This window comes from Balaenoptera musculus, chromosome 8 (assembly GCF_009873245.2).
Source record: "Balaenoptera musculus isolate JJ_BM4_2016_0621 chromosome 8, mBalMus1.pri.v3, whole genome shotgun sequence".
Lineage (NCBI taxonomy): Eukaryota > Metazoa > Chordata > Mammalia > Artiodactyla > Balaenopteridae > Balaenoptera > Balaenoptera musculus.
The window spans coordinates 48,491,067-48,510,165 of NC_045792.1; the positions used below are offsets into that span (position 1 = coordinate 48,491,067).

Below are 19,099 nucleotides of genomic sequence, written 5' to 3' on the forward strand. Positions count from 1 at the left end.
CCTGGTGGCGCAGTGGTTGAGAATCTGCCTGCTAATGCAGGGGACACGTGTTCGAGCCCTGGTCTGGGAGGATCCCACATGCCGCGGAGTAACTAAGCCCGTGAGCCACAATTACTGAGCCTGCGCATCTGGAGCCTGTGCTCCGCAACAAGAGAGGCCGCGATAGTGAGAGGCCCGCGCACCACGATGAAGAGTGGCTCCCGCTTGCCACAACTGGAGAAAGCCCTCGCACAGAAACAAAGACCCAACACAGCCATAAATAAATAAATAAATAAATAAATAAATATTAAAAAAAAAAAGATACAGGATGCCCACTTCAATTTGCATTTCAGATAAACAATGAAAAATATTAAAAAAAAAAAAGAAATGACTTGGGGGAAAAAACTCAGTTTTAAAAATATTTCAGGGGCTTCCCTGGTGGCGCAGTGGTTGAGAATCTGTCTGCCAGTGCGGGGGACACGGGTTCAGGCCCTGGTCTGGGAGGATCCCACATGCCGCGGAGCGGCTGGGCCCGTGAGCCACAACTGCTGAGCCTGCGCGTCTGGAGCCTGTGCTTCGCAACAGGAGAGGCCGCGATGGTGAGAGGCCCGCGCACCGCGATGAAGAGTGGCCCCCGCTTGCTGCAGCTGGAGAAAGCCCTCGCGCAGAAACGAGGACCCAACACAGCCAATAAATAAATAAATAAATATTTTTTAAAAAAACAAACAAAAAAAACCCCAAAAAACCCAGCACCTTCAGAGACTTGGCTCCAAGGTTAAGAAGGAAATGCTGCACTGTACTTTAAAGAAAAAAAAAAAAAAAAAAAAAAAAATTTCACATCTATATATTACTAATTATGTATCACACAATGTTTGAAGCATTTATTAATTCACAACAATCCTATGAAGCAGATATTATTACTTTCCCCATTTTGAGATCCAGATAATTTAAGTGACTTGCCCAAGGCTACACAGCTTTAAGTGGCAGGGTTGAGAGTTGAACCCAGGCAGTCTGGCTCCAGAGAACTGTGCTTTTTAATCACCAGGATATAATGCAATAGGTAAGGTATACTTGCCCAAGATCATACAACTATCAAGTGTCAGAGCCTATCTACAACCCTGTTGTGTTTTCCGAAGCTTGAAATCGTTCCATTATACCACACTGCTTCTAAGAATAGGTCCTGATCAAAGGCAAACAGTCCCTGGGTTTTAGTTTTTTCAGAAAATAGGTAGGAACCTGAAAATGAGTGAAGCTAAGTCTAGATCGAAGACAACCTAGACACTATCACATTGTCATTTATTCATTCATTTAACATTTATTGTGTATTTTCTATGAACTAAACCATAGGCTGAATGCTGAGGATTTAATGATGAATAACACAAATAGGTTCTTTCTCTCAGTTTACAAATGAGTACTTGAAAGAATGGCTTAATAAAGAAATAGTGAAAACTACTGGAAGGATGACTTAGAGTCCAGGTGTGGGTTGGAACTGTCAATTCCTCCCCATACAATGCTAACTAGACAAAAAAGACTAGTTAAGAATATTGCTGGCCTACTACTCTACTTACATACTACTAGGTACTTACTAGATATTCTTATTCTCACCCCTAGGAAGAGAGAATGTATTCTTAAGGAACTCCAACCCTAACCTCTCACCTGTACTCTATAAAGATCAGAGACGAATCTTAGGCTCTTAGGTCTACTTGGCCTGAATCAGGGCACCATAATAAAGTATTATGTGCCAAGCACTGTTCTAGGTGCTGAAGGATACAGAGGTTACAATAACATAGTCCCTGTTCTCAGGGAGTTTATTCATTTATTAAAAAATAATCTGGAGATTATGCAAAAATAAGCAAACAGTGAACAAACAAAAAACCCCTACACTATTTCCAGGGATATGCCAGAAGTGTACTAAGTTTTTGTATCAGGATTGTGACTTCCTCTCTGAGAAATTAGTTTTCTTCTCTGAAGCAGGTACTTAGTAAAGACTTGGAGATAATTTGAAACATACCTCTAGTAATAGAGGATTACCAGCCAATTCTATTCCAGGATTTACAGAACAACCAATCTAAGAGAATCTTATGTCCTGGTACAAACTTAATCCTTACTTGCCTTTGAGCCATAGGAAATCTACAGTGTACACTTGCATTTTCTTTCTCACACTTTCAGGTTTTATTTTTACCTTTTGGAGACCAGGATTATCCGAGAGAAGCACTTTTGACATGAAGGATATATAAAACTAGAATTCTGGAGAGCAAGAACTGAGGCAAGAAGAAATTGTCTTCTTCTATTCATGTGTCCTCACTGTGGTCTGCAAAACAAAATAGCCATGGGATGAATGGCAAATCTTTAATTGCATGCGTGTAATTCATTTCTTAGGAAAATCACTTAAACTTCCCTGCAAAGCCAATAGATGTTTTTTTTGTAGTAAATGTTAGTGTATTGGAAAACTAATTTTCTTTTTCTGTTTAATTAAGAAAATAAGATTTAAAACAGAGTAGTTCAAGCAAATATTCTGTTTTTGAATAAATGTTCCACCCCAGTAATTCAAGAAAGGTGTCATTTAACTTCTTTCAACATCTTTATAAGAAGAGCTATATAGAACTCGTTTCCACTATTAATTGAAAGGAACTTAAAAGAACTTACAGGAATGTTTAAAAGAACCTAAATTGGTGGGAAATAGTTCTTTTCAGCTGGAAAAAAAAATCACTTCATTAGATTTCAGTATGTACATTTTTACACAGCTTGAAGAGGAAAAAAAGACAATTTAGACTGTACAGATAGAAAAATAAAACTGTTGCATGGTCAAATGAGAGTTCAAAGTGCTTTATGAGCCTTGTATAAAACACATCAGAGGAGTAAAACAATAAAATAGCAGTTCGCCTCTTTTATACTTTCCTTTTAAAAACTCAAATGTTGGTTTCTCAAAATTTTCTAAATTGATTAGCTTATTTATAGCATAATATAAATGCTCTGAAATAAAAATCTCTGTACATGTTCAATATAAAGCTATACCAATAAATTTTCATTTGTAAACACACGGCAAAAGCTTTCAATTTCTGCAAATGGGTGAAACTGTTTCTGAGACTGGCATCAGCAAATTTCGACAAAGTGGAAGTCATCAGTTTAAAAATCATAAAAGAATCTTTTAGGTATAGCTCCTCCTGAAAATGATCACAAATTTAGAAATGTGATTATGGAATGGGTATCTTAAAATGTTACTAATCCTGTCCATCAATCAAAATATTCCTGTGAAAATAAAATCTTGCCACCTAAGGCAGTAAGATGGGAACTTACAAAGATTATAGATAAATGGATTTACATAAATCACCGATCTATGTTATTAAAGGGGGCATAGAAAAAAAATCTAACTCTGCTTAATTCTTGCTGTTATCCTTGTTTTTGAACCCTTAGGTATACATGACTAATAAGGTTCTACCATGTCTTCCTAGATTTGGTTGTCACTTTAGGCTACATGGCAATCTCTAAGGACAAGGTAGAGGAGGTGATACAGGATACAAGGAAAAGGCAGAAAGAAAGGCCAGAGAACACTGCTATTTTTAGTGCTACTTACCTCAAGTTCCTTCTTGCCAATGCAACAAATGATGGAATGTATGTCAGCAAAGGCATCTTCCCTCTACATTTCCTCTAAAATCCAGTTTGGGGTAGGGTGTAACATGGTGGTACACCTGCCTATGAGCTAGGGGAGATAAAATAGGACAAAACTCCCTCCTGAAAATGTCGTCTTTTACCTGCTTAAAATCTTGCAGTTTAGAATGAAGCCTCAATTCCTCACAATGCCTGTCAGGCCCTAGCTCATCTAGCCCCACCTCCTTGACCTCACCTTGTACCACTCGCCCCCTTAATCACTGCACTTCAAGCCATGCTAGCCTTCTTTCTGCTCCTCAAACACACCAAATAATCTTTCTCAGGCTTCTGTGCTTACCTTTCTCTTTGTCTAAAATGCTCTTCCCTCAGTACTTCAAATGGCTGGTTCATTCTCATCCTTCAATCTTTAATGTTATCCCTTAGAGAGCCCCATTTCGTCTCAGGTAAATACTTCCTTCCTCTTAGTTTCTATGATATCACCCATTTTACTCCTTCATGGTACTAATCGTGCTTGTGATATATGCAATCATGAAAATTATATATCAGATGATACATGCTTACTTGTTTTTGTTGGTTCTACCCCCATTAGTTTTAAAGTTTCATGAAGATGGAGATCTGGTCTATCAACTCACCAATAAATGAAAAACATATGTAAGCAGAAATATTTGCGAATTAATTTCTAAATTAATTGTGCAAGCACTAATTGCTGTTATTTTCAAAGGAAGGATGGTTAAATTGTCATTATTTAAGGGTTTATTGCCCTCTAGTGGAGAAATAAATAAATTTGAGAACTGAAATGAAAAAGGTCATTGAAGTATTTTTACTATTTGCATTTCACTTGGTAAATTCCAGCAAATGGCAAAAAGACTTTCCATTCATTGGCTGGTGAAAAAAATGCAATAAGATCCTTTTAGACAGTCACTATTAGTTATTCCTTTTGTTATTTTCATAGTATTCCCTTATGATTCTTGTCATCTAGTTTGTTTTGCCTCTCTCTCTACTGCCTGACTTAAAGTATGTTGAATTAATGTTTGATAGATAACTGAATGAAGCATCAGGAATGAGAGAATACTAAAGTTAGGAAAACATGATCACAGACTTGGGAACAATTCCATATGTGGTATCTATTGCAATTTATTTTTCTTCTTGATTTTATTGGGAAGGATGGTGATATTGCATTACATTGCTTTCAGTTCCATCACAGTCAGCAAACCATATTCCAATTTAATAAGTCCAATATATTTACTTATTTATCAATCATTTATTGTGAAGCTGATAAATACCAGGTGATGGGGATAATATAAGTGATGGACAAAATATACAAGGTCCCTACCTGGTCACTAGACTTACAGTGACCAATAATCACACCAAAAAACTGAAATTGTGGAAAATTCTATAAAGAAAACGTACAGAATACCATGAGAAAATACAACAAGGGGACTGATCTAGTCTTAGCTTGGGGGGGATGGGGAGAAAGAGAATAGTTAGGCACACAGATAACCTTCTTTTAAAAAGTACTCTCTGAGTTGTCAGATTAAAGGTGATTTTTATTTCCTTTTTAAATATTTTCTAAATATTTCCTATTTAAATATTTTAAATATTTCTTATTTAAATATTTTCTCAATATTACTTTTTTAATTAGAAAAATCAATAAATATAATAAAAACCTTGGGTCCTCTTAATCTCTCACATACAGAAGTAGAAACAGGAGAATGAGATGGAGAGAGAGGGAGAAAAGTATAAATGTTAGGGAATTAATTAGGACCTCAGTTGGCTTTTGTTTTGACGGCCCAGAGATTGCTCAAGTCAATGTCTAGGACTGAAGACTCTGATAGACCTATGCTTATGAAAATATGCTGGGTCCAGGTGGACATATTATAGTGCATTTTAAATTTAACATGGAATACTCTGGAATACTTGCTTTCTCTGTTTCTAGTCATGGGAGATGAACTATAATCCAAGATGCTTTACTAATTTATCACGAAAAATTACTGTCACAAGGAAGGAACTCATCTTAAGCCCATATCTTCGTTTGGATAAAACTAGATGTTAAAAAAAAAACATATTAAGCTAAATTATAAACAAAGTTACTTGAAGAAGGGGCATTAGGTGAAGCAAATATTTAATGGAATCATGCTAACACAGGTGATGCATCCTTTTCACACTAGAGATGTTTTGGGTTCTCAAACTTTAGTGTGCATCAAAATGACCTGGAGGGACTGATAAACCACAGATTTATGGGCCCCAACATCAGAGTCTGATTTCATTAAGTCTGGGATGAGGGCCTGAGAATTTGCATGTCTCACAAGTTTCCAGATAAGGCTTATGTTGCCTACACTTGAAAACTACTACTAAGGCTTTTCAGCTTAATTCCCTCATTACCAAGTTTTTAGAAGGTACCTTAATACCCTATAAAAAATCATGCTCATATATGCACACACACTGATACAGTTTTTTCCTCCTTTGGACTAGATTAGAAAATCCAAAATAACTGGGCTAGACCAGAGAATCTAGAATAATTCTTCTTAAGTGTTAGATCATGGAGAAAAAATTTAATTAAGTATTTAATGTGAATTAGCCTATGGGGAGGGTGGTGAAGAGAAGTGTAAGATGTGGATTCTATTTTAATGAAGTTTATAATCTGGTTGGGCTCATAAATTCTTCTGAATGCTTTGCAGTTCTCTCTCTTATATGATTATCTGATCCACTCAGAGAAATTAAATAACTAATTAAAGGTCAAGAAGCAGGTAGCATCAGGTCTGGAATTCACGCCTTCTGATGAGTAGCTCACCAGTCTTTCTAGTCCATTACATTGTTTGCTCAAGCTTCACACAAACTATTTGCATTTGTTTCAAGACTGTGACCAAAGGATGAAATCACTCCTTTAAAAAACTAGTCCTCACTTCTAATGGCATACAGAAAAGAAGATATGACTAACTCTTCTCCCTTTCTTCACTCCTTCCCAAACTGTTCTTGCTTTGCAGGAAAATCTTTGTCACTTTGTTGCTCTCAGATTTCCCGTTTCACATTTTACAGGACAAAGGGTCCTCAGCTATAGAAAGGGTGGGTATTCTGAGTTGCTTTATTAAAACTAACTAATGGTCTCCTCGAAGGGTGTATAGTTTGTCTAATTTCTCTAAAGGCAGTCATAACAAGTCCCTGCGAAATGATTTTCTGACATTAACATGAAAAATCTGGAAAGGGGAGAGGCAGGCAGGAGATAAGAAAATTAAATAAGCAAAAACAGACAAAACCTCTTTTGTTTGGAGAAATACTGGTGAAAAATATTTTAAAAACATTAGCCAGGAAAATCTTAGTGAGTATAATGCACAGTTTGTCCACTGTATTTATGATAGGTAAAGTACTATTCTAGGGATGGGGAAGGGAACAGGATCACAGATAGAAAAAACAGGCTCTATGTTCAAAGAATTTATAATCTATTGGCTAAGACAGACAATGTAGAACTACCAACGAAGTGACACAAAGGTACACAATATGTGCAAGTTCCAGACTTCCATATCTCAATTGCTTATCTGACAGCCAAATGTATTTGGGTATCTCATAGTCATCTCAGGGCTTAATAGGTTAAAAAAAAAAATCTGAATTCTTAGTTTCCTTTCAAACCTCTTTAATAGTAATTTTCTCCATCTCAGTAAATGGCAGTACTCTCCAACTAGTAATTCAACCCAGATACCCAGGAGTCAAATCATCTTTCATTCCTTTCTTTCCCTCAAGTCCCACATCATATTCATCAGTCTTTTTTAGATACCCTTGAGTCTATTTCCGCATCTAAAAACCATCATTCTGGGACTTCCCTGGTGGCACAGTGGTTAGGAATCCGCCTGCCAATGCAGGGGACACAGGTTCGAGCCCTGGTCCGGGAAGATCCCACATGCTGCGGAGCAATTAAGCCCCTGCGCCTCAACTACTGAGCCTGCACTCTAGAGCCCGTGTGCTGCAATTGCTGAGCCCACGTGCCACAACTACTGAGGCCCACATGCTCTTGGATCCATGCTCCTCAACAAGAGAAGCCACTGCAATGAGAAGCCCGCGCACCGCAACAAAGAGTAGCCCCCGCTCGCCGCAACTAGAGAAAGCCCACGCGAAGCAACAAAGACCCAATGCAGCAAAAATAAATAAATAAATAAATAAGAACTGTCATTCACTCTTCCCCTAATATATTCTACCCCCAGCTTAATCCAAACCATCATCTCCTGCTTATGCTGCTGTATTAGAATCCTAACTGTGTGATCTGGTCCCTGACCATTTCTCCAGACTCATCTCATAAAACTGTTCTTTCTGAACATGATCCAGCAACACTGGTCTTTTTTTAGGTTCTTGAACACTAAGATGCCAAGTTCTTTCCTGCTTTAAGGCCTTTGCGTAACCTATTCACTCTGGAATGTTCTTCCTTTCTTCTGTTGCATGGCTGTCTTTTAGGCCTCAATTTAACTGTCAACTCCCCAGAGAGGTCTTCTCAGACCAACCTAAATCAAACAAATTCCAGTTTATTCTTCTTAAGTCCACCCATAAAAGGTTTAAGTTCCATTAGAAGAGGAATCTCAGACTTCCCTGGTGGCATAGTGGTTAAGAATCCGCCTGCCAATGCAGGGGACATGGGTTCGATCCCTTTTCTGGGAAGATCCCACATGCCGCTGAGCAACTAAACCCGCGCACCACAACTACTGAGCCCGCGCACCTAGAGCCTGTGCTCCACAACAGAAGTCACTGCAATGAGAAGCCCGTGCACTGCAACGAAGAGCAGCCCCCGCTCCCCACAACTGGAGAAAGCCTGCACGCAGCAACGAAGACCCAATGCAACCAAAAATAAATAAATAAAAATAAAATAAACTTTAAAAAAATAAAAGAACAGGAATCTCACATCTTGGTCACCATTGTAATCCTAGTACCTAGCAGTTCTTGGAACAGAGAAGGGAGGCATTTAAAAACGATCTGTAGAATGAGTAACTAACTACTGGGTGCTTTGTGACCCAATCTTGCAGGGTTAGGAAAGGCTTCTTAACTTAGAAGGCTTCATAAACTGAGACCTAAGGAATGAGTAAGAATTAGCTGTGTTGGGGATGGGATTTAGAAGAGGTCTGGAGGTGAGGGATAATGGTGCATTTGAGGAACTCAGAAAGACAAGAAGGGCCCTGTGAACCATGTTAAGTTTAGACTTAAGCCTGAGGGCAAATAGGAGGTACTGAAGGAAAGGTTTTTAATGGGGCACGCCCAGATCAGATTTGTGCTTTATCAGCCTCCAATGTGGTGTCTGGATTGAAATGTAACAAGACTGAAAGAAGGAGAACCGGCTGGGAGGCTACTGGCATAGTTATGTAGTAGTCGTGCTGAACCAAAGTAATGACAGTAAAAGTGGCAAGAAGTGTATGGATCTGAGATATTCAAGAGGCTGGTATGACTGGCTGGATGTGAGAGATAAGAAAGACACCTAGAAAATTTTCAAGTTTCCCAAGGGGGAGGGGGAATAGGGGAGGAAAGGATTGGGAGTTTGGGATTAGCAAAGGCAAACTATTATATATAGAATGGATAAACAACAAGGTCCTACTGTACAGCACAGGGAACGATATTCAATATCGTATGATAAACCAAAATGGAAAAGAATATGAAAAAGAATATATGTGTATAACTGAGTCACTTTGCTGTACAAAAGAAATCAACACAACATTGTAAATCAACTATACTTGAATAAAATTAAAAAAAAAAAGTAAACTTTCAAGTTTCTGGTTTGAGGACACTGCTCAATTAAGCACTTTCCCTCTGGGTCGTCAAAGCAGTTTGGAAAAGCCAGCTGCCTACTTATCTCCGAGCACCCCAAAAGTCGCAAGTAGCACCTTTTCCTCCCTGTATGTCCGGTTCCAGACGCTCACCCGTGTCCAAATGATGGCACATACAAAAGCTAGCTGAGTGACTGCAGCAGTACTGTCTCAAATTAAAATAATTGACCTTCTTACTCGTTTACGCTCATAACCGCCCTTTTCTAGAAGAGACTGACTCCTGAAAAAACAACATAGAATGCACTGAGTCTCACTCAGAACGACGTTAAGGGTCTCGTTAGGAGTTTTCGGCCCTTGCTCCCCGAGAACCTCCCCTCCCAGCTCCTCACCTGAGGCAGAGGACGGGGACACTTGCCCGGGCGAAGCACCGTGACGCGAACCCGCAAGACTCAGCGGCAAACGAGCGCCCTCCAATCGAATCTCCCGCGCTTCCTTCCGCCGGAAGTGACGCTCTGGCCGTCCTTCCTCAGAGCCAATCAGAAGAAGGAGCCGCCGACGGTGGAGATTTAGCACAACAAGCTGTGAGCAGTTGCGGATGGCCGTTTTTGTCAGACAGGGTTTGATGAAGGTTCTTTACCGACTGGTGGAGCACTAGTACAGTCTGTAAAGTTGGTTTTCAGGTAGCGTTGAGCCAGCTGGGCGTAGGGACCCCAGGAAGGGGTGAGGGTGGGCGGGAGCGCCCCTCGGACCGGGGTTTAGCGGGCTGACTAGAAGGAGAAGCGGACGTGAGTGCTGTGGGAGCCGCGAAGACAAAAGGGGCCTCTGCCGGCTGGGGATGGCACTGCCAGGGGGCGGGGGGAGGGGGAAGGCGGGGCTTGAAGCGGCTGCGGGTTGCCGGAAGAAGAAAGGGGGCGTAACGTGGAAGAAGGGCCCGGGATCCAGTGGGATTCCCGGGCGACCTTCGTTGACGGTGAGGGATGGCCTGTGTGGGCTACACGGAGGTTTGGGGGTGACCCACCGACAGAGTACAATAGGAGGTGGTTAGGCTGACATCATGGAGGTGGGGTTCGAAGGAGCCAAACCCAGCGGTCTGCGAAGCCAGTGCTCCACCGCCTCCTGAGTGACCTAGTGCAAGTCCCAGCACCTCTCGAGCCTCAGTTTCCTCAGCTATAAATGGGAACAACAATCATACAGGACCCACAAAATAGGTGGGATGGTTGAGTTAGATGAGATGGTGTGCCACTAAGCCTAGTGCTGTAGTGAACCATCAATAAATTGTCATGGTACTGCCCACTGGGGGGGAAAAAAAAAACACACCGTGAGAGTTGTGAGTTAACTTTTATTGGGGACAAAATAAGGACTAGAGCCCGAGAGACAGCATCTCAGATAGCTCTGCGGAGCTGCTCCGAAGAGGTAGGGGGGAAGGTCAGTGTTATATAAGATTTTAGTGGAAGGGGGTATGCACAGTCAAGCACACATTTTGGCAGAGGCTAGCTGCTAGTCACAAGGAGCAGATGTCACCATTGATGATTTTAGTGCTTTTCTAGATACGAGAAGATGCAAGAATTTGGGCTCATATAACCTCCTGAAACTATATCTGAAAGGCCTGTTCTGCCAGTTTTTCCCAGAGCACAGAGTGCCTCATTCCTGATCTCCACCCTGAACTCCTTTTAGGGTGTGTTGAAGGTCAAGCCTGCAGTGGCTAGTGGCTTAACCCTTGTAGAGGCTGATGGCAAGTACCAATTTTTAGTTGGCTGTACTATTATTGATATTATTACTATTATATGGAATTTGCGGAGGACAAGGCTGTGGCAATGGAATTAGAGTGCGACCGGAATAAAGGTGGACTCTAGAGAGGGGATTGTACAAGAGAGCAATAAAATCTGGCGGCACCCTCTGGGTCGGGGACGGGGTCGGTACGGCTTGGGCGACCCGGGTTTGAGCGGAGTTGCTGAGGGGCGGGGTGGCTTTGGGTTTCCCCCGGGGAGGAGGAGCCTGTCTGCCGCGGGCGGAGCTGCGGGCGGGCCCGGCTCAGGCTGCGCGCATCTGCCAGTCTCCCTTTTACCCTCCTTGCAGCAGCCGGCCTGAGCCATGGGGCGTCGCTCCCTCCTGCTCCTGCTCCTGGCTTTCCTGACTCCTGGGGCCGCCACACCCGTACCGCCGGCCCTGAGGGCCCTCAGCAGCCTGCACTTGTCAACCAGCTTCAGATCCCGCCCCGCTGTTGCCATGAAGTACTCGATTCACTACATCCAACAGAAGGTAAGGGGGAAGGGATTTGGGATGGCGGAGCGGGTGGCGAGGACTGGCTTCGTGGTTCCCAGGCACCGGAGCTCACCCGAAATTTCGGACCCCTAATGCCTAGGACTTGTCCGAACTTTGGCTTACACTTTACAGATGGTGGCCCCAAGTCCCCAGTCTGTTTAAATTCTCTCCTCTCATTACCAATAATTTATTATCAGTCCTGGCTCTACACTCTCTTCTGTGATTGGCCACAACAGTGACTTCAACGCCTTCTGCTCCCAGAGGCTGCCCTAATGAAAATTCCTTTGGCCTCCCGCCACATTCAAATTATTTAATCCCAACTCTGGCACCTACTTCAAGGTGACAGTCATCCTCTGTCCCAAAGCAGCCCCTAAATTCAGATTTCCAATATCTTATTAGATAATATGTAATATTTATTCAACCTAAAATGCCAGCCTGTTGTCTCATGTTCAGCTCAGAGTTGATTTTGTAGGCCCTTTTAAATTTTTTTATTTTTTAAAAAAAATTAATTAATTTTATTTTTGGCTGCGTTGAAGTCTTCGTTGCTGCACGTGGGCTTTCTCTAGTGGCGGCAGGTGGGGGCTACTGTTTGTTGCGGTGCGCAGGTTTCTCATTGCAGTGGCTTCTCTTGTTGCAGAGCATGGGCTCTAGGTGTGCAGGCTTCAGTAGTTGTAGGTCGTGGGCTCAGTAGTTGTGGCTCGCGGGCTCTAGAGCACAGGCTCAGTAGTTGTGGCGCACGGGCTTAGTTGCTCTGCGGCACGTAGGATCTTCCCGGACCAGGGCTCGAACCCGTGTCCTCTGCATTGGCAGGTGGATTCTCAACCACTGCGCCACCACGGAAGCCCCCTGTGGGCCTTTCATTAAGAGTTTTTAACCTTCCCTATTCTCCGTGAAACTGAACATATATGTAGCTCACGCTTGTAAAAGAAGTTGTAGGAGTCTCTCAGGATTTGGGGAGGGGGGTGGGGGTGAGCATCTCTATAGTTCTGAAGCCTGAGTTTAGGGGTTTAAGGTAGGCATAATGCCTTTGTGCTTGGCTGAAGCATGAGGTAGGTATTCCCTGAGAAGCCTGGATGAAGAAGTACATCCTGTGTGAAATGACAGTATCCCTTACAGTTCTATATTTCTGGGAGCCTGTGAAAAGATAGGCAAAGATTTGGGAAAGGTTGGGATTAGAAGTGCAAGAGTCAGAGGTTTGGCTTTAGGAGTCAAATAGACCAGGATTCCAATCTACTACCTCTGTGACCTTGGGAAGTTTCAAGTACTTCTCTGTGCCCAGTTTCTAGATCTCCAGGGGATTTGGTGATGGTTAAATGAGAGATCACATGTCCCTAGCAGAATATCTGGCCTCAAGTAGGCACTTATTAAATTCTTGGTTACTGACCTATGAATTTTGAATAGGAATTTCAGATAGAGGGATGGCGTGAACTTATAGAATAATTTATAAGAAATTGTTTTTAACCCAGAAATTTAGAGATTATGAGGAAGAGAAAGCATTCTAGTTTTAGCAGGAGTACTAGGAAATGGGTGTCTTTTTCTTAGGCAACTCTCTAGGCTACAGTTTCCTCATTTGTAAATTGAGAGGTTTGGACAGGGACCAATGTGTTTCACATTTCACCGAGGAAAATTAAGGGCTCTTTATGGAGCTGTCTCAAAGGGATGGGGAAGGCCCAAGTGGAATCCAAGTTAGGGTACCCCAGAACCCCCTCTCTCCCTGACCTCTTTCAGCCTGAACTTTATGTTTTTATCTGTTTTATATACTGGGATATTGCAGAGTTCCATAACTAAAGTTAACTTGGAGGGGAACTATTGGAATGAAGATCTCTACAATCCTTTTAGGAATGATGAGAGAGAACTATCAGCAGGAAAGGGGGGTAGGGAATGAAAGGGTAGCAGAGACTGAATGATCTCTTAGGTCCTAATTTATATTCCTTCATTGTAGATTCCTTTCTTGACCACTTCACTCTTTAGATATATAAGTTGAGGCCTGTTCTTTTTCCATTTTTGGTGATTTATAAGATCTGGCCTTAGCCATGTTTTGCCCTCTGGCTTATATTTAGTTCATATTTTAGGACACAGATTCTACAAATATATTTATTACCATAATAATTTTATTTACATCAACTCCAATTGAGTTTTATTTCATTTTTTTGAGACACATATGTATTTGTTGCATAATAATGGTTTTATAGTAATTGCCAACTTTTCTAGACCATAGATTTTTAGTTGGGACTGAAAAGTATGTGTAAACTCAACTTTAATTTTTTTAGTTAGAGCACATAAAATACTTTTATGCCTTTTAATAATAAACAATTATTATTGTAACTAAGGCTTAGTTTTTATTCAAGGTTTAATTTTCATCAAACATTATAATAATTTTATTTATCTGTGGTTATATCTGTCCAGCTGACCAAGCGATTCCCAGCTGTCCTTATATGCACATAAGCTCCATGAATGGTCTTGGTAAAAAAGCTGAGCCCTCCTTCATAACTCTGATTACTTGCAGAATGAGGGGCCAAGTCCTTGGTATTGTTCCTCATCTCATAACCCCAGCTGGTCTTTCAGCTTCACATCCTGCCATAGGCCCCCACCTCCCCGCGCCTTCCCTGTACACATATACTTTTAGCAACATAGAACATAGAATTGAAGTTGACTGTGTCAGAAATTGTGTCTGGAATACCATCCCTCTTCTCTGCTAGTTAAACCCTTACCTCTATCCCAGCTGAAATGTCAACTTTCTTGACTTTAGTTGGTCTTTTTTCACATTTACTATTTTGTATGTGTCTCCTCAGCTAGATAGCACTGTGCAGTACCCAGAAGAGCCCATAAAAATATAAAGTACAAAATAAATATTTGTTGAGGGAGTGAATGGATGACTATCCAATGAAAACCCAAACAAAGCAAAGTCTACCATTATTTAATTGACACAAATCATTTTTTGTTTATTTTTGTTTGTATCTTTTACTTCTGTCCTTTACCAATTATATTTCCTCTTCTTTCAGAGTCTTCAAATGTTGTTGATTTAGTAGGAATATTTGATTTCTTTTATCCAAAATAACTGAATCAGGAGACCAGACAAAGGATAGCACATCACTCGGGCACATCAAGGCTCTGGGTACATGTGTGATGCCAGTGTTGTAAAAGGCTCCTTGGGATGCATGGCTTGTGGTTATGAGGTTTCCCTGCTCCTCATTACCCTGCTGCTCCCACCCTAGCCCCTCTGACTGGAATGTGAATCCTGAGGGCATTTTACTATGTGATGTAGTGGGGAAGGAGAATGGGTCCTTTCAGGCTGTCATTTTCCTCACTGGTGAAAATAGAAATCAGTGTTTACTGAGTTAGTCAGGGTTCTCTAGAGAAACAGAATCAATAGGATGTGTCCGTGTGTGTGTGTGTGTGTGTGTGTGTGTGTGTGTGTTTGTGTATCTCTTTCTCCACAGAGAGAGATTGATTAATTTTAAGAACTTAGTTCATATGATTGTGGAGCCTTGTAAGTCCCAAATCTGCAGGGTTGGCCAGTGGGCTGGAGACCCAGGGAAGAGTTGCAGTTTGAGTCCAAAGGCAGTCAATTTGCATAATTCCTTGCTCAGGAGAGGTCAGTCTTTTTTTACTATTTGGGGCTTCACCTGACTGGATGAGACCCACCCACGTTATGGAGGGTGAAGCTGCTATACTCTAAGTCCACTGATTTAAATGTTAATCCCATCCAAAAAACATCTTCACGGAAACATCTAGAATGTTTGACTATTCTGGACACCATGGCTCAGCTGAGTTGACATGTAAAATTCACCATTACATCTACCAAGGTTGTTGTGAGGGTTAAATATGGTAATTCAGGAAAGCACATGCATAGTGCCTGGAACATTAGGAAATTAAGGAACTTAATAGAGTAAATGCTGGTTCCTCCCCTGCTCTCTCTTAAAACCACACTCTCCATAGTGCTATACATTTCAGATTGATCCAGATGCTGACAGTTGTGGTAATGTCTCTTCTAGAAACCTAGTGGTCAGTCATCTACACTCAACTATTCTTATTTAACTACTGAACAGTGTTTATGTGAGAGCTCTGCATCTTGGCCCAGCATTGAACTCATGGCTGCTGACTCCTGCAGGGCCTTCCCACAGCTCCGTCCTTATCTACTATGAGACCATCACAGTGGACTAAGCTATTTTGATTTATGTACATCCCTTACAGTTCTACTTTCAATTCCTTTTCTGGGTTTCCCTTTCTTGTCATGGTGGTCCTGATGTCTAGTAAAACGGAGCTGTGTCAGGCCTGTTGGAAGGGCCTATTGCTTTTTCTCCCCCTCTTCCTCTTCTTTTCATTTTTTCCTTCTTCTCTTTTTCTTATTGGTTCATCTGTTGATGGCCTTCCCCTGAGGCCTGGAGCATACCATCACAAATATTATGTGATTTCTGAACTGATTTCTGATTTTGCTCACAGAATCATTGTCAGAAGGGGTCATTGTAGTCCACCCCTTAGATATGATGAATTGACTGTGGTCAAAATTATGGAGGGTTAGGAACTTGATAGAGCTTGAATACCATACAGGTTTGAGAATGAATTCTGTTTCTAACACTACCTGAGTAACTTCAGATAAGTTACTCTGAGCTTCTATTTTTATAATCAGCCAAATAGGGATAATTATACTACTCATCTCACAGATTTGTTGTGAAATGAGCTGATATGTGTAAAGTGCTTATCAGGCACAGTTTAGATCACTTGGTAAACACTCAGTAAATGGTAAATGTTATTTTTATTTTATCTTGCAGTTTCTTAATATGGCTTTAAACTTACCTCCTCTCCACTCAGAATAAAATATTTAAGTCATTCCTTGTGATATCTAAAATAATTATTCTGGAAAATATGAAAATCTTTGTGAATTCTTTTCTGTTACATATGTAGTACATATGTGTCTTTTTACCAGTGGGATATAATATAGTACACTTGTAAATAAGGCATAGAAATTAATTTTTTTCCTCACTTGAAATCATTTTCTTTCACATAAGACTGACATATAAAGAAAGTCATCTGAAGCTATTTCTATCTTTTTTCTATGCTATTTTGAGTTTTGGTAAATTGTGGAGGGGAAAACATATGATAATAAATGTATCCTTTTAGGTTTTTGCAAATACCTTCTCTTCTTGATATTAATAGTAAACCTAACACTGTCTTTCTGATAGCAGAGTTTTGAATATTTTATCAGTTAATGCTAAAATGTAATTTCAGCAAAAATTTTAGATTTTGTACTGTCATGTTTGTATCCATCAGCATATTACAGGGACTTTGTGCTTTAGCCACATAAAACACAACATTTTCGAAATTTGAGTGCTAGTATCAGCCCTGCCACTAACTGGTGTTAATATTGATACCTTGGGCAAATTGCTTCGCTCTAGATCTCAGTGTACTAATACGTAAGATAAGAAGATTAGATCTGCTGATCTCTGATGCATCTGTAATTCTGTTCACAACTGCCTCCTGTCTATAGGGCATTATATCAGGAGTGGTGGGGATGTGAGCACAGTTCTATTTTTTGCCCTACCCATTAATTGCCTTTGGTAAATCAGACCTAAACAATTTTTCCATGTCAACTTTGAATAAGATACAGACTGAAATCATGTAAAATGTTTTTTAAATTAAAAATTAGCTCTCCCACTGACACCATATTTATAACATAGAACATTGTATTTATGTTTATGATTTTAAAGTTTGCTTGGTTGAAGGCGGATTGGAGAAGAAAGAAGAATCATAGGTAAGAAAAATAACTGATGATATGTGTTATTTGTTTTCCTTCCCAGTGCCTTGCATGGTACCCTCTACGTAGTACTTATTTTTTTTTTTTTTTTTTAAAGGATATTTATTTTACTTTTTTTTTTCTTTAAAGGAATTCCTTTTATTTTTATTATTTATTTATTTATTTAGTTTTGGCTGTGTTGGGTCTTCGTTTCTGTGCGAGGGCTTTCTCTAGTTGCGGCAAGCGGGGGCCACTCTTCATCGCGGTGTGCGGGCCTGTCACTGTTGCGGCCTCTGTTGTTGCGGAGCACAGGCTCCAGACGCGCAGGCTCAGCAATTGTGGCTCACGGGCCTAGTTGCTCCGCAGCATGTGGGATCTTCCCAGACCAGGGCTCGAACCCGTGTCCCCTGCATTGGCAGGCAGACTCTCAACCACTGCGCCACCAGGGAAGCCCCGTAGTACTTCTTAATAAAGATTTTTTGAATGGAAAAAATTGACTGTAAATTAAAATGAATATGGAGTAGGGGGGGAGAGTAAATTCAAATATGCAGTGCATAAGTGTCTAATGCATTAATAATAATAATAATCTGCTACCATTTATTGAAAGCTTTATATGCTCTACATACTCTGCTAAATACTTAATAGACATTCACTTGTTTAATCCCTATAGCCATCCTACAAGGTAGATGCTATTATTGTCCAGCTTTATAGGTGAGAGAACTATCATACAGAGAGGTTAAGTTACATGTTCAAGATAAACCACTTATCTGTACCATTTTGTTTTTCTAAAAATAGACTCATGAGTTTCGAGTTCTAAAATGAATGTCATTACCCTGCTTGTTGTACTAAGCAGGATAGGCTAGGTTGTGCTACAGTAACAAAACTCCAAAATTTCAGTGATTTAACCCAACAAAAATTTATGACTCACAGTGTATTTCCATTCAGGTGAGCAGAGGGTTCTGCTCATTACATTCACTTAGAGGCTGAGGGTCTGATAGAGGCTTCCTCTCAATTTATGCGTTCACGATCAATGTAGCAGTGGAGAAAGAACATAGAAGGCTTGTGCTAGCATATAAATGCTCCAGCCTGGAAATGACAGGTCACTTCCTTTTATAAGTCATTGGCCAGAACAGGTTACATTGTTTTCTCTAACCACAGGGTGGGGAGACAAAAAGTATTGACTTTGGAGTGCCTAGAAGGAGAGAAGGCACTAAAGAGTGCCATACTTAATCAGTCACTTACTCACCTACGCATCCACCTACTCAAATGTTTATCCAATTCCTTTTATATTTCAAGCACCAGGCTAGGTCCTGGGGAGGCAGAGATGATTACATTCTGGAGGACTTCACATTACATTTTTTGACCATTCCAATAGCACATACTTAACTTGTATCTGAAAAATATGGAAAAGCACTAATAAATTTTTAATGTCTTGGCATTTATTTGATGTTACGGAAAAACCTGAACAAACTTTTTGGCCAACCCAATATATGGCTGCAACTCACAGATTGCTTCAAAAAATAGCCCTAAAGTTAGGCTGGTCTACTTAGTATTTTCTTGCTCAGCATATCATCATCATATATATGTACATATACACATATATGTATACACTGAAGCACATAATAAAAAAGGGAATTAATTTATTCATATTGTCATTCAGTAATTAAAAATAATTGTTTTGCTTCTTTTAAAATAAAAGAAACAATCAATATATGGATTTATATAAAAAATCTTACTTGTGCTTTGTAGGTATTAGATAATTGTTCATCAAAACAGGAAA

General features: G+C 40.5%; 2 protein-coding genes across 9 annotated transcripts in view; one reads left to right on the forward strand and one right to left on the reverse strand.

Moving 5' to 3' along the window:
- DDIAS (DNA damage induced apoptosis suppressor) overlaps window positions 1-9,762 on the reverse strand; it is a 34,068-nt gene extending 24,306 nt beyond the window's left edge. For 3 of the 7 annotated variants that reach the window (XR_005020987.1, XR_005020982.1, XM_036861658.1), the window contains exons 1-4: window positions 9,713-9,758; window positions 3,554-3,679; window positions 2,626-2,672; window positions 2,162-2,290 (exon numbers count right to left, since the gene is read on the reverse strand). Coding sequence is in view for 1 of the 7 variants with exons in the window: in XM_036861658.1 (XP_036717553.1) it covers window positions 2,162-2,274 (113 nt within the window). In the remaining 6 variants the exon portion in view is untranslated. Of the gene's footprint in view, window positions 1-2,161; window positions 2,291-2,625; window positions 2,673-3,553; window positions 3,690-9,712 lie in introns of those variants that run through there. The other 4 variants (XR_005020983.1, XR_005020984.1, XR_005020986.1 and 1 more) reach the window with 4 other exon arrangements.
- A 99-nt stretch (window positions 9,763-9,861) lies between these two features.
- Window positions 9,862-19,099, forward strand: part of LOC118899748 (prolylcarboxypeptidase) — a 69,147-nt gene continuing 59,909 nt past the window's right edge. The window contains exons 1-2 of one of the 2 annotated variants that reach the window (XM_036861660.1): window positions 9,862-9,904; window positions 11,400-11,582. In XM_036861660.1, the coding sequence (XP_036717555.1) occupies window positions 11,415-11,582 (168 nt within the window). In that variant the 5' untranslated portion in view covers window positions 9,862-9,904; window positions 11,400-11,414. Of the gene's footprint in view, window positions 10,004-11,399; window positions 11,583-19,099 lie in introns of both variants that reach the window. The other variant, XM_036861661.1, reaches the window with a different exon arrangement.